At 51.1% G+C, this 13,740-nt stretch overlaps 3 protein-coding genes across 3 annotated transcripts; 2 read left to right on the top strand and 1 right to left on the bottom strand.

The window, feature by feature from the left end:
• The first annotated feature begins 478 nt into the window (after window positions 1-478).
• On the top strand, window positions 479-4,387 carry FOBCDRAFT_189342 (actin interacting protein 3-domain-containing protein). Its single transcript, XM_031189796.3, has 2 exons — window positions 479-1,084; window positions 1,192-4,387. The coding sequence occupies exons 1-2, from the start codon at window positions 905-907 to the stop codon at window positions 4,078-4,080; spliced, it is 3,069 nt and encodes a 1,022-aa protein (XP_031033781.2). The 5' UTR covers window positions 479-904; the 3' UTR covers window positions 4,081-4,387.
• A 150-nt stretch (window positions 4,388-4,537) lies between these two features.
• FOBCDRAFT_231059 (IKI3 family-domain-containing protein) lies at window positions 4,538-8,844 on the bottom strand. The gene is made up of 4 exons (XM_031189795.3): window positions 8,489-8,844; window positions 6,710-8,433; window positions 6,319-6,661; window positions 4,538-6,269 (listed from the first exon to the last, which is right to left on the bottom strand). Exons 1-4 carry the CDS (start codon window positions 8,644-8,646, stop codon window positions 4,601-4,603), a joined length of 3,894 nt encoding a protein of 1,297 aa, XP_031033780.2. The 5' UTR covers window positions 8,647-8,844; the 3' UTR covers window positions 4,538-4,600.
• A 235-nt stretch (window positions 8,845-9,079) lies between these two features.
• Window positions 9,080-10,775, top strand: FOBCDRAFT_231058 (uncharacterized protein). Its single transcript, XM_031189794.3, has one exon. The coding sequence runs from the start codon at window positions 9,470-9,472 to the stop codon at window positions 10,580-10,582; it is 1,113 nt and encodes a 370-aa protein (XP_031033779.2). The 5' UTR covers window positions 9,080-9,469; the 3' UTR covers window positions 10,583-10,775.
• The last annotated feature ends 2,965 nt before the right edge of the window (window positions 10,776-13,740 follow it).

The raw sequence follows: 13,740 nt of genomic DNA, 5'->3' as shown, positions 1-13,740 counted from the left end.
CCAACTATGAAACGACTTGGCATAGTTTGCGCCGATTCTCTCCATGATATCATTATAAGATAGTGTAACTCGAGTAGATTGTTTGCATTATGCATTAGCACAATTTGTGCCGGGTTCATGAACATTTATGCGGGCAACCTCTAATTACAATGAATGGTATGTGATTGGATTGGCTAGCAGCATTCCGAATGACAGTTTTAGTGCATTATGACAACGGTTTCTGAAGAATGTTAAAACGGCTGTGTCCAAGCCTTATCGCTAATAAAGCCCCATGATCATAAAAACTGTTGGTTCATAGGCTCCCCGTCCCCCAGAATTGGATCTCATGCTCTCAGTTCCTAGGTTGCAGAATAAACGCCATGGGAAGTGGCACGTGCTTATACAAGGGTCATCTCCATCTGGACCAAGGTCAGGTAAGGTTGGGCACTGGTCTTGGTACCTATTTTCAGCTGTCGAATCACTGATGTCGTGCTGTATCTGGTACCCGCTAGAGCCCATACGGAACCTTCATCCACTACCTACTGTCCACCATCATCATTCATTCAATCCATCCATCCACCCTCTACAGTGTTCGACTATCCTCCCACAATTCAATCCTCTCTCCCAACGTCAGCCGCACTCTCACCAGGTACATCGCCTGCCTCGATCTTTTTTCGCGACGCCCTTTTTCGTACTACGACAATCGAATTTGCGATCCGCTTTGCCTGCCGCTCGTTTTGATGATGCCTCTTGCCCCTCGAAGGCACCCAAAATCCGTAGATTAAGCACTTCCACCGAGCTTAATCTCTTAAGCCACCTGCTCGTCGACGGAGGCTCCCGCTTCTTATTCACTCCCTGGACCGTCACCGACAACGAATATATCGTCGCGACTTAGATACATACATCCGAGCATACATCGTCCGTCATGCAAGCTCCGTCATCCGGTTCCCAACGCGCCTTCGCCCATCGTCGCTCGCCTGGCGCTGAGCCAGGGCCACCACCAAATGTTCCTGTTCGATCCATTTCGCCGGCGCTCCAGGCTCGAGCCTCGAGCGCCTCAGCGAGATCTGTACAATCGACTGGGTCTCGAAGGATGAACCGTGAAGTGAGTATATCATAATGCTCAGCGTGGGCAAGACTGCCCCTGCCGAGCCCTGCCCCACGTCCATGCCCAATTGCAAAGCAAGATGCTGACGCTCCATGATCTCTCAGGGTTCCGGCAGCGGTTCCAATATGCCTCTATCGCAGATCGAAAAGAGCGTCACACACCTCCTTGTCGCAACAAAACAGCTTCTCGAGACCTTGACCCAATGGTCGCGCGGACAAGCTACCGATAGCCAAGTGTCTGACGTTTACGTGCGCTTGGGTTATGAATTCAATATGGCGTGTCGCGCATTCACGGCCATCCACGTTGACACATCTGATTTAGGAAACGTGCCCGATCTGCTGCGACATATTCTCGAAGCGACATTGAGCCAAGAGGCGAGTGCCGAAAGTTTGGAGAAATATTTGCCTAGGATCCGGGACATCATTATTAATCTGTTACACGGCCTAAAGCGCAAACAACAGAAGCTCCGCCAGAAGCAAGCTCGGGACCGTGACGGCCATGCACCTCCCGACAGGGCAACCAGCGTCAGTACCGTTGGAAGCGGCAACAGCGGACTCACCAATATGTTAGAAGAGGGTCTAGAGAATGGTTTCCAGCCTGATTCGCAACCGACTGATTCTTTGCGTCAGTCGGGTGGCAGTACCAACCAGTCCCCACGTCGCTTTAATGCCCAGCGAGAATCTTCTCGAGCTTCCGCCATATCAGAGCAGTCTTCCCTTTCTAGCAACACGATGCAAAGTATGCCAGTTGTTCCACCTTATCCAGAGGGCGAAAGTAGTATTCCTACTGGACCTCCAGCACCACCTGGACCACCTGGAGGGGAGCTAAATATCGACTCGTTCCCTCCGCCTCCACCACCTCCGCCCGACAATACCTCGAGTGCCCTGGCAGCTCTGCAGAAGGGTGGAGACCTGGAAAGACGAGCTTCACGCAGATATTCTCAGTATCAAATATCCAAGCATCTGGGAGGTGCTAATGGTGTACCGATTCTTCCGCCGCAGAATTCGCCTGTGCCAAACCGAGGAAGAAAGGAAGTTCGAGAATCACTGCGCGCAGTTCAAGGTCGACAGTCTATACGCCACAACCGTAATACCTCCAGCCAGTCTCTGCGAACTACAGCTCCTGCCGAAGACTCTCCCGTCAGGATACCAGACAGTGTTTCCGAGGAATCTTCATTAGCAGAATTACCCGCAAAACCAGATCCTCCAACAGTGCAAACACCCGATGAAGCATATGCTGCCAGCGCAACACTCAGTGGACCTCCCACTGATCCTATGTTCTTCAGCGCTGATGCACCAGAGACACCGAAGGTTGAGAAGCCAAAGGTTGAACCTGAAGTTGCCCCAACACCACAGCAAAAACCTGCCGAGACCTCTTACTTCCAAGATTCGCCCCCTCCTACTCCCACAAAGGATCTGACCTTGTTCCTCCAGTACAAGTCCAAGGTAAAGAAGTTTGTTCTGCCGGAGGGACGCGCCGAACTTACCATCGGACGGCTTCAACTTGCATTTATCGAGAAGTTTTCCTGGAATACACAACATAACGGCGCAGATCTTCCTGAAATCTACATTCAAGATCCGGTTTCTGGTGTACGACACGAATTGGAAGACCTCGCGGATGTGAAAGACCGAACTGTTCTGGTGCTCAATGTTGAGGCTCTGGACGAAGTCAAGAAACATATCGACGACGGAATTGCATCCTTGACCGAAATTGTTCGGGATGTCAAACAGACAGTGACGGATCAAGGAGCTGCTCTTCAACGAGTTTCAGACCGACAACAAGAGGCTGCCAACGAAATGGCTCGACTGGCACTATCCCCCCCATCAACTTCTCACTCGTCTGACGGGACTAAGACACAGTTTAGCTCTGGAAGGAAGCTGGATAGTAGTCATCTCGGAGAACTGAAGACCTTACGACGAGATCTGGCCATTATGCGGCAGACTTACTCTAATTTCCAGGCCGATATCCAAGACTCAATGGCCACCATCCGCGCCAAAGCTGCCAATGTCAAGGTCGCTACAGCCAAAGCTGCCATTCCCGACATCGAAGGCGACGCTGGTTACTCATATGTTACCAGCGGACGTAAGCAACTCAACAGCGACTCTGATCGGTTGGTTGGTAAGGTGGACGACCTCCAGGACCTTATTGAGGATCTGCGAAAGGATGTGGTGCACCGCGGTGTCCGACCACTGCCGCGACAATTGGATTCTGTTGGAAAGGATATCGCAACATTGACCAAGGAACTGAAGAGAATGGAAGAGTACATGACTCAGGAGAAACCTATTTGGACCAAGATTTGGGAGAAGGAGTTAGAGGACGTGTGCCAAGGGCGGGACGAGCTTCGCCTTATGGAGGATCTTTTGGTCGATCTGCGGGACGATCTGGAGAAGGCCTCAGAAACGTTCACTCTCGTGGAGCAGGCTACCAAGGAGCAAATGAAGGACAACGGCACTGGTGCAAGTGCTGGAAGCGCCCGCCAGTTCTCCAAGGGCCTTATCAACCTCGGCAACAGTGCCGATCAAAGCGCCGCAAAGGAAGGTGTTCTTGGTGAAGTGAGAGCTTTACAACCTAACCACGAGGATCGACTGGAAGCTATCGAACGTGCGGAGAAGCTACGGCAAAAGGAGCTAGCAACGCGCCAGGTCAACCCACTGCACCGAGAAATCACCAATTTTGTTGCGGACGGCAAGCTGAAGAAGTCAGGCGGGTTTGAGGAGGTCGAGCGCGCGCGGAAAGCCAAGGACGACCGCATTCGACGAGAGGTTTGGCAGCGTCAGAACGGCATCATTCCTGAGAACCCCATCGGCGAGGAGGGAGCGGACGCTGAAGCTGATTTGGAAGACGAGGATGCGGCATTTCTCAGGGAGCTCGAAGAAGACGAGGCCCGGCAAGCTCAGGCTCAGGCAGATGCAGAAGCTGAGGCAAACCAGCCTCCACCACCGCCACCAAAGGACGACGACGATAAGCAACCTGATCAGCCAAATGGCGCTTAGTCAGTCACATTGGTTATATGATCGAGTATACATATCTTGATGTGCCTAGACCGGTTCCACTTTGTTTATGGAGATGATGCCTGGGAAGAGGAAACGCCTTATGCGAGATTGTTTGAACGCGATATGTCAGTACGGAATATGGTTATGGACTTAGGAAGGACGGACGGATATAGGAGGCAAAGGCTCTCTAAGCCAGCATTTTCTTACCCCCTTTTTTCGATATTCTCGTACTTAGTTAGCCTTTTTGCTCGGTAGTTTTTAGTTGGGATTTTGACATAGCGGAGGCGAATGGGATTTGTTTCTCTCACTTCATCAACTACATTTTATGAGATCGAAATTCCGTAAAAGTCTTGCTTTTTTACTGGGTTTGATTCTAGACTTGTGACATGCTAACGAAGATTGGCCTAGAATTAATGCCCTTAACTAAATCGAGGCACAATATTACGATATGAGCATATTCCTATTTTACTGCTTGATTGTATTTGATCGTCTAAACATAACTTTTGACATAAATCTATCATCATGATCCTAAAAGCGTAAGCTTCTTAACCCCCTTAACAATCGGAGGCTCCAACTTCTTGCCCTGTCCCATCACAAAGTCCTGCAGCACAGCTTCACCTCCTGTAGCCTGCCAGGTTGGCTCAGCATCATTCTTTTGCTCGGCCTCTGCCCCGGGCACCTTGAACACCTCAGCTACCGCAGCAGTGCAAGCCTCAGATACCTCAGCCATGAGAGCTTCGGCAGCACGCGCACGCTCGGGCATGTTCCTCCGCACAAGCGCGAAGATAAGGCGCTCGGCATCTGGAGCAGCAGCACTAACACGGTCAATAAGACGACGAATACTGTTGACGAGATATTCTTCCTCGTAGACTGTTCCCTTACGTCCACGAGCACGCTTCTTCTCCTCACGCTTACGGTTCTTGCTTGTGGCGCGACTGACTCCTGTTCCAGCGGTTCCCACACTTCCAGCCTTGCCTGTATATCGTGTAAAGAGTGATGCACTGGTGCTGACACGGGAAGAGGCGGCGACAGAGACATCATCAGGGATGTCCATACCACCAGCGCGATCTCCTTCGTAGAAAGCCAGAGGGTCTTCAATGGCCTTACGGCGAAGCTCGGCAACACGAGGAACCTGAGCCTTGAGCTGGGCCTTGCAGTCAGCGAGGAATTCGGTCGTTGTGCCTAGCGCATCGGCGAGACCAGTGTCGACACTGGCAGTGAGGAGGTCAGGGCGGTTGCGTTGAACAACGAGACGGATAGCGTCTGCAAAGTGGTAGCCCTTGCACAGGCAACGAACAGCCATGTCGATAGACTCAAGGTATTCGAGGTGGATGGTAGCGGCGGCAGAGTAGTCCTTTGCTTCCCAGAGAGCATCTGCAAGGTTGTTGGCAAGGTCGGACATGGCCTCAGCAGACATGGGAGGTTGCTGCTGAGCTGCAGTGTAGAGACACTCTTGCCAACATGTAGCGCCGGCGGTCCGGTAGCAGCTGGTTGCCTTTGCCCAGTTCTCGAGTGACTCATATGCGAGGCCTGCTTCTCGGTAGGCTGATGTGGACTCAAGATAGGCGGCGTAAGCGGCTGTGAGTTCTCGAAGGCGAGGAGGGTCGTAGCGGTATAGACGGAGAGCGTCGTGGTATAGGGAGTGTTTGGTGGTATAAGCAAGGAGTTCATCAAATACATCCATTGTTTGGAGATGGCCAAGGGCTTTGATACGACGCTCAAGATGATCATCAATCTCGAAGTGACGTCTAAGCTCGGGGAGAGAGTGCAGGTTTTGAATGAAGGGGAGGTATTCGCGAGGATCGCGCTGGGACTGTTGAGCGACAAGGAGGGCCAGATCAAGGTTATAGAGCCCAAGGGCATTCTCATATAGTCGGTTGACGTCGACCAAGAAGCAGATATGCTCGACTGCCTTTTCAGCAATCTTCTCATCCTCACGCATCAGCTCAGCGACGAGAAGAAGGCCGTCGTCGAGTGCAGGCGGAGACTTGCAAACGTGTGCGGTAATGGTATTTTGAAGGTTGGTAGCCTTGCGGCTCTGGAGGGCGTCGAGAAGAGCATCGCAGACCGTGTTGACCTTTGCAGCAGAACCCCGTGGTGCTGGCGACAAGTCAGAGGGAATCGTATCAGCTCCAAAGCCGGTAGATCGCTTCGTATCTTGATACATGGTCTGAGTAACATCCTCAGCACTGGTCTAGGTTAGTAATGGTCCTTAAAGGTTGAAACAAGAAAGCATACCGGAGAGAAGAAAGGAAGAGATCGATATGAGCGACGTCAGGGATCTGGTCGAGGAAAAGGCCAACATTGGCCAAGAATTGCTCGGGCTGATGGTCGTAGAGAATGTTCATATCTACACGCTGAGTACGACAGTATGAGAATGCTCGAGCGTAGTTCTTCTCATCAATCAGGTTACGGATACCTGCCACGACCATGGCTCGAGGGAAGACGGTCTCCAGGTTTCCACGGGGCATCTGCAAAACAATGCTCATGTTGGCGGGAATAGCTGTGACAAGTCGCGATCCACGCTCCACACTGCGGCAACGCTCGTCGGTCTCGGGGTCATCTGCAGGAACTTCAAGATCTAAGGGGGCATTAGTAGGTAGTCACGAAAGACAAAAGAGTGACTTACCATCGACGTTGGCGGACAAGTGAACAAACTTGACCAAGTGGTTATTGGTAGTGAAGATGAGGTGGCTGGGTGTGACGATAAATGAGGTACAGTTCTTTGCCAGGAGACGAGAATTGGCATAAATATGACCGTTCCTGGAGAGGCCAAAGGCAACGATCTCATCGTCAACCTTGCTAATCTCAAACCAAGGCAGCTGTGTTTGGAACTGCACAGGAAGCATCTCATCTCCAGACTCGCTGATCTGGAATAGCTTTCCCGAGTTGTCCTGGCCATACCCAGTGAATGAGTTATCGTCTTGATAACTGGTTGTGGTGACAAGAACCTCCCGAGAGTTGGCGTCTGCGACAGATACTTCACCCTCACCCGCAGCCTGTACGAATCGCTGAATAAAACCCTTCTCCTCTTCGTAACCGAAGTAATGAAAAGCATCGGCTACAGCGGCAATTCTCAGAAGAACATTGTACCCAGGGCTTGCCATCTCGTCAAATAACGCCTTCTTGGAGAGCTTCGGCTTGATGGATCGACCGTTCTTGACGGGCCACTCATAAACTTCGATACCCTTTCGGTGAAGAACCGCAAAAGACGTGTTGTCACGGCCGAATGCAACGTCGACTGCCGCTGCAGGAACCGTAATATCGAACATTGACATAGGGGGCGGTACATTGGCTGTTCGGAAAGGAGTCAGCTTGACTGTTTCGCCGTCAATTACCGCAACGGCACCATTGTCGTGCGGCGGGTGGCACGATCCCCTTGCTGTATGGAAGATGTGCTCTGTCACAACGACAGTATTTGTTGAAGTAGCAGCAAAGCGCAAAGCCTTCTCGGGATGCCATGACAAACATGTAGAGCTAGCCTCGATAGGGATCTCTTGTTTGAGGTACCAGTGGTAGTTGCCCATAGTCCATAGCTGAACCATATCCTTGAAAATCACCGCTAGGACAGTCGAGTCTGAGTTCCACTCAAGACGTATTCTCTCATGAGCCTCAACTGGCCCAGAAGGAGAACGAAGTGTGAATTCGCCGTGCCGTAGACCGTTCCTCTCGAAAAAGACCACATCGATCTGGTTTAACTTTCGCTGAATACCAGCCATTAAGTTTCCGGCTGGTCGCCAGCTCAGAGAACTCTCGAGGCCATCAACTGGCTCACTTGCACTGTCCAGCTCACCTTCTCGTGAATAAACTCGAATTACACGGCGTGAGCCTTCTTGAACCGAGTTGATGGCCACATAAGCGCCATCGCCTCTCCAGCTAATGGTGGTGGCACCATCCTCGTGAGGACTGGGTAAACCCTCATCGACCTTTTCTGGGATAGTAGGATCACGCATGGCCTTTGCACCTCGACCTTGGAACTGAGTCTCCTTCTTTCCCCATCCGACGGATACGTGCTTCGATGCGTTGAGGTCCTCGACTGTCATGGGGATCTCAGCAACTGGGTCAAATGTTGAACCCATGAAGATGATATTGTTCTCCTTTGTGACAACAATGAGGAGTTCCTCATCAGGGGACCATCGCGCAGCAGTAATACCAACATCGATGGAGCCAACAATCTCAATATGAGCACCTTCGTCTGAGAAGTCGTCTTCTCGGACTGTAACAATGTCACCTCCTTCGAAGACCAGACATGTAGTTGCTGAACCACTGAGATACTGTAAACTGACGACCTTGTCGACAACGAGGTCTGGTGATGGGTTTGGAGCCTCCCAGCTGGCTGCAGTACTGACTGAGCTATATGGAGTAAGTGACTATTACGTGTAAATTATTCTATAGACGATGTACTTACATGTCTCGATCTCCAGAGATTCTCAACAACTCAATCTCGCAGCTGTCCTCAAAAGGTTGGGCTACGACAAGAACCTGATCCTTCTCAGGATCCCAGCACGCAGCTGTGACATTATCGCGCTGGCATTGTCCAAATCGAATGTTGCGAAGATTGCGCATCTTGATTATTTCTCGCCTCACCACCAAGGCCAAGCTTTAGTTGTCTGATAATCTTCACCAACAGCACAGCAACTGTCGATGTAACTGCAGTAGTATGAAATGGGCAGACTGTAGGCCTGTATGCAGCTGTCGTTCGACCTGCTCTGGTCTGTCGGACAAGGCCGAGCGTGCAAGTGGTGATATTTTCTTGGTGTGGATGAAATGGGCAACCAGCGGCGATGGATTTGCTAGATTTGGTGTCGATGCCCGTAATCGAGATTTTTCGCGGTACCTGATTAAGCTGGTGGGTAAAGTACTGATGCGGGGTGCTAGGGCGGGAAAGATACATGCTATGACTCCCAGATCATGTACTCGCCATCTTTGAAAGTTCTGATCAAGGGCCTGGGAAAAGAGCTTTTTAGGTTGCATCACTTCTTCTCTTTTCCGTCTAGATCAGCTCTTCACAGGCAATAGCGACCAACCTAGATTTTCGTAACTATTCCGGGCCTCGGCGATTAAAGAGTTCATCGCCTTATTTTTATCTAATTTGAATGGACCCTTTGGGTTTTCCATTTCTCTTCTTAAAGTTGCTCCATTTCCCATCTTTTTTGTGCTGATTTACTATTCCCAGTTTCACGCTCTATTTGTAGCTCTCGCCATCACATGCCGATCGCCCGCTACCGGTTGAGGAACCATTGACTTCTCTCCGCATTTGCTCTCAACCACTGCCATTCAACCACCTGCGTGTCGTGCTAATAAAAGCTACTACTTGCCGTAGTAGGTATTGTTTATTCGAACTACCACCAACACATTGATCTACAGTGATAGCGATACCATCGCCATCATGGATGTTGCATACAATCAACACGCCGAACGATCTCGTCGCAAGAATCGCTCCTCATCCAACCTCAACCACCTCTCCCTCGCGCCCTTGACCGCCAAACTCCCCCTCAACGACGACGAACTCATTGCCGACGCTATCGCACTCCACCCTCACTCGCCTATCCATCCAATTCCCTCCTATATCCAGGGAAAGTCTGCTCCTTCAACACCACGTCTTCTCGCTCGGTCCCCAACAGCATCGCGCTCGAGGTCCCATACCCGAACCCCCTCAACGCCTCTCGCCAAAAGCAAATCCGCGTCTCATCTCGCGGCTGGCGCATCACGCAAGACTCATTCTGGTCGCGCAACGCCCAGACGCCACAAAGATGATATGAGCTTTAGCATGCGTAATCGCAATGATAGCGATTGGCTGCTCAGGACAGGCGCGCTCATGAGCTCCGAAGCGCGCGAGTCTAAGGGTCAGACTTGGCTTATCTCGCGTCAGAGTTCTACCAGCCTAGGGGGGGTGGACCCCGATGAGGATGCTTTTGAGAGTGAACTTGCTCGCGAGCGTGAGCTTACGAGCCGCCATGCTAGTCGCCGCGGTAGCACTGTTGAGGACGCATCTCCATATGCCAGTCGCTTCCCTAGCCGCACTCATAGTCGCTCCCACAGCTTGACGCGACCTAGGAGTCTCCTCCACTCACCTCTGGAATTCTCAATGACTGCCGATGGGTCCTACTTCCCCAACCAAGAAGTCAACAATGATCTACCCGGCCCGGACTTTGTCAACCTCGACGAGAAGCTCGAGGAGCTTGAGCAGGACTTGTCCCAAGATGATGAAGCTACCGTGCGACGCCTCGTGCGCAAGGGCCAAGCTAACACAGGGACTTGGTTCGGCAATGTCTGGTCCCTCTTCTCCGTAGAGGAAGACGATGAGGACTCAGAAGATGATAGTGACGAGACTCCTCAGGAAGGAGATTCACAACTCGGCCGCTCCCGTAGTTGGTCCTCCCGCCATCTGGCAGGCATATCGACAGCCCCAGAAGAGCGTATTCCACCCCCAGGAACCGACGAAGGCGGCTGGAGAGATGCAGCCTGGTTATTGAGCGTGGCGTCCAAGGTGATGTTTTAGAATGAAACGACTAAACACAAGACGATAAACCGATTGTTTATTTATATAAGAAGTAAAGAGATTGGATAACACAAGGGTATATGGGTTAAGAGCGTAGTTGGTTGATAATATATTTGGCGCACACAGCTTCTGCCTTGCATTATAGGAGCAGGCTTCCTAACATGATTGATTACTTGGTGAACTTCCTTCCGCTTGTTCTAGAATAATGTCCGAGTATCAACAGACTTTGCAATCTTCTGAATAAGTGACATTCTTACAAAGCTATCATTGTAAGGAGAGGGCTCCTAGGTAACTTACTCGACTCGACCCTGGCATTTATCGGCAAAGCTCCGCGCCGGCCCAAGGAGCACGGCGCGGGGTCCGTTCACCGCCCCACTCCCGTTCCGCAGCCGGGGCCAGGATAAGCATCAACTGACAAGCAAAAACGACCCGCTCAGGGTCGTCTTGGAAGCAAATGAGCGCCACGTCACTTTTGCTTCATTTCTACTACGTTATAGAACATCTAGGGCTGCTACGTCGGACCCTCCAAGTGTGCAAGAAATAAAAGAAGCAAAAATAAGACAGAGCAAGACCCACCATAATCGTGCGGCCAAGCTGAGAAGAGTGAGTCAAAACCGGTTTGCGGGGTGGGCGAGTTATCACATCGCAGGAGGGTGCATTGCAGGCCTCGAATGAAACTTGTTCCGCGTGTGATTGATAAAAGGGTCTTACAGCTTTGAGTCAAATGGGAGGTGGTCACCCGTCGAGGCCTTCAGGTGCGGTTCATGACTCTTGTGCATGATAGCTTGAAGTAAAGGGCTTAGCTGTGCTACAAACTTCCCGGGAATTGGGTCATTGGTGGTTCGACTCTGATGTCGATATGTGCAACAAGAGATGCCGATTATGCCGCTCGTCGATGCCATGTGCAGCTACAGATCTGGGTCGTGCACTAGAAGCTCTTTTGTGACAGTTTGCGGTGAGGTCCAATATGGTGGGTACCCAATATCAAAGTCTCAAGACATGGATAGCTTGATAAGATGCTGAGTCGTAGTGGGAGTTGTTGTATTGTCAAGCACGCTGCCCCTCCGTAAGCCATGTTAAGTGGACTTGAATCCAAGTTCAAAGTCTAAAAGACCAAGTTTTATATAACTCGTGACTTTGAACAGCTTGATCATGCCATCCTAGAGAAGGGATAACCAAGTAAAAGAAGCATTTGTTCAGCCGCCGGTGCTCAAACCCCGCCATCAAGCATTCAAGCGTGACCGTGCACGAGGGGCCCGGCGGAAACGGCAGTGAGGGGTGCTTAATGAGATTTGATCAACAGACCCTGCAGGACCCGATACCAGTGGAAGCGAGAGCAACGCAAGCCACAGGAATACAGCATAACAGATGCAGTTGGTCTGCGACGGAGAAAATGCCGCACCAAAGTCTTGATTGCGGTGGCTGGTGTGAGACAAAGAGCAGCTTCAATATCGAGGGCGCAATCTGCGTGGGGTTTCGTTTCATTGAACGGGTCCAATTTCTCGAGTCGAATTCAACCGGGTGGGCCTGCGGGCATAAGGCGGCGGTGCATGTCATCCTAAGCTTGTGAGTGCTGGGGAGCTTTGGTTCCCAAGACTTAAAATCTTCTGAGAGAAGCTCCCGTGCCCTACGGCCGAGATGCCGATCGTCTCCTGTCTGAGAAATACCAAGAGTTGGGAGTGTGGACCGGTGGCTCGGTGAACGTTGCGTCTTGTCTCGGGACGTTGTGCCTGAGTATCTCGAGTTTGTATCTTGTAGGTATAGTATCAAAGCAGTGAGCTCGAGAGACGAGGCATAAGCGGCGTCCTGTTGTGTTTGTCTCGGCCGAGAGGTCTTGAACGATCCACTGCATAACACACTATCCGTACAAGTGATAGAGCCAGCAGCAAGTGGAGGAACGCAAGAGAGTGAACTGCTTCAGCTCCGGGTGACGACTTCCCGGGTCCCGGGGATATGCCACAGCTGGGGATTTGCGTATTTAGCCATACGCCGGGTTATGACCGGTGTGCTGGATATCATGAGACGCTGGGGCCTTGTATGCTGTACGCTGCGCGTTATCTGTATGTCAGCATCTGGAAGAGGGGATCATAAAACACTGCCTATCAAGAATAGAATTCCGGATACAGGCCGAAGAAAACGTTCCGCCTCATAGTAGCATCTGTACTTGGTATCCTGGTTGGTGGTGCTTGTTTGGCTGTTGTCGTTATGGATTAGCGGACTATTTCCACGCTAGGCGGACGCGGTTGAGAGTCCCGGAGAGCCAGAACGAAAAAGACGATGAGCTTCCTAAATAGTTAGGGGGGATGGTCTGTTAAGGACCTAATCAGCGGTGACATCGATCTGGTGCAGAGTCAGCAATGTTGAGGAATATTTCTGATATTAAGCTATCGCACGGGAGTGCACGTACACATGAGCATGAGCATGGATGGCACTGACATGATTTTGGTAGACGTGAAAGAAAAAAAAAAAAAGGTGAAGCTAACAGAAAGACACAAGAGATGGACGATCTTTTACGGATTCTGGATTGGTGTCTCCCCCAATGGAAGCTGTGGAATCTAGGCCTTCTGCTTCTCGACGGAATGGAACCAAATGATGCAACAGCCAGGTTCTCCTGGTGCATTTTGGTGTCCTCTCCCCGATTTTTTGCACTCTTCTCTTGTCTCTTTTGGTGGACTCTTGTACAAAACAGTGAGCACCGACGTAATCGGCAGGGCCCTTCTTCCATTCGAACTCACCTCAAGTGAATGCCTACAGCAACCACCAAAAGATTCCATTTACAAACCTTGGAACTCTCCTCTTTTTTTCTCTGCCCCGTCTCTCTCCCTCCCTATCGGCCTAAGCCATCTCCATTCGCATCTATTCCTTTAGGGTACGAAAACCTCAACGGTTTCTCTCTCATTTTTGTATATGCCCATGCCCCTCCACCCCCGAATTTTACTCCCTGCTCGTGCCTCAGACCTGTGACGCTATATCCAGCCACTGTCGTCAGTCGTACCAGAGCAGCCCGCTTCGGGATCTCCCGCAGAACAGCACCTCCAAGTTGCTGGGACACTCACTCACACATTCACAGTCAGTCAGTCAGTCAGTGTCAACCACACGCGCTCAGTCGATATTTGCCTATACGCGAGGGCACGACTTGAGACTGGAATAGATTGATA

The sequence above is a fragment of the Fusarium oxysporum genome, chromosome IX (genome assembly GCF_013085055.1).
Source record: "Fusarium oxysporum Fo47 chromosome IX, complete sequence".
Taxonomy (NCBI): domain Eukaryota; kingdom Fungi; phylum Ascomycota; class Sordariomycetes; order Hypocreales; family Nectriaceae; genus Fusarium; species Fusarium oxysporum.
The sequence above is the reverse complement of the archived record's forward strand: the minus strand, read 5'-3'. Positions and strand labels throughout refer to the sequence as shown.

Coding starts and splice junctions, on each gene's coding strand:
- FOBCDRAFT_231058 (XM_031189794.3), top strand. CDS start 9,470: ATGGATGTTGCATACAATCAACACGCCGAACGATCTCGTCGCAAGAAT.
- FOBCDRAFT_231059 (XM_031189795.3), bottom strand. CDS start 8,646: ATGCGCAATCTTCGCAACATTCGATTTGGACAATGCCAGCGCGATAAT. Junction 8,434..8,488: donor ATCTCTGGAGATCGAGACAT/GTAAGTACATCG, acceptor TACTCCATATAG/CTCAGTCAGTACTGCAGCCA. Junction 6,662..6,709: donor CTTGTCCGCCAACGTCGATG/GTAAGTCACTCT, acceptor ATGCCCCCTTAG/ATCTTGAAGTTCCTGCAGAT.
- FOBCDRAFT_189342 (XM_031189796.3), top strand. CDS start 905: ATGCAAGCTCCGTCATCCGGTTCCCAACGCGCCTTCGCCCATCGTCGC. Junction 1,085..1,191: donor CTCGAAGGATGAACCGTGAA/GTGAGTATATCA, acceptor ATGATCTCTCAG/GGTTCCGGCAGCGGTTCCAA.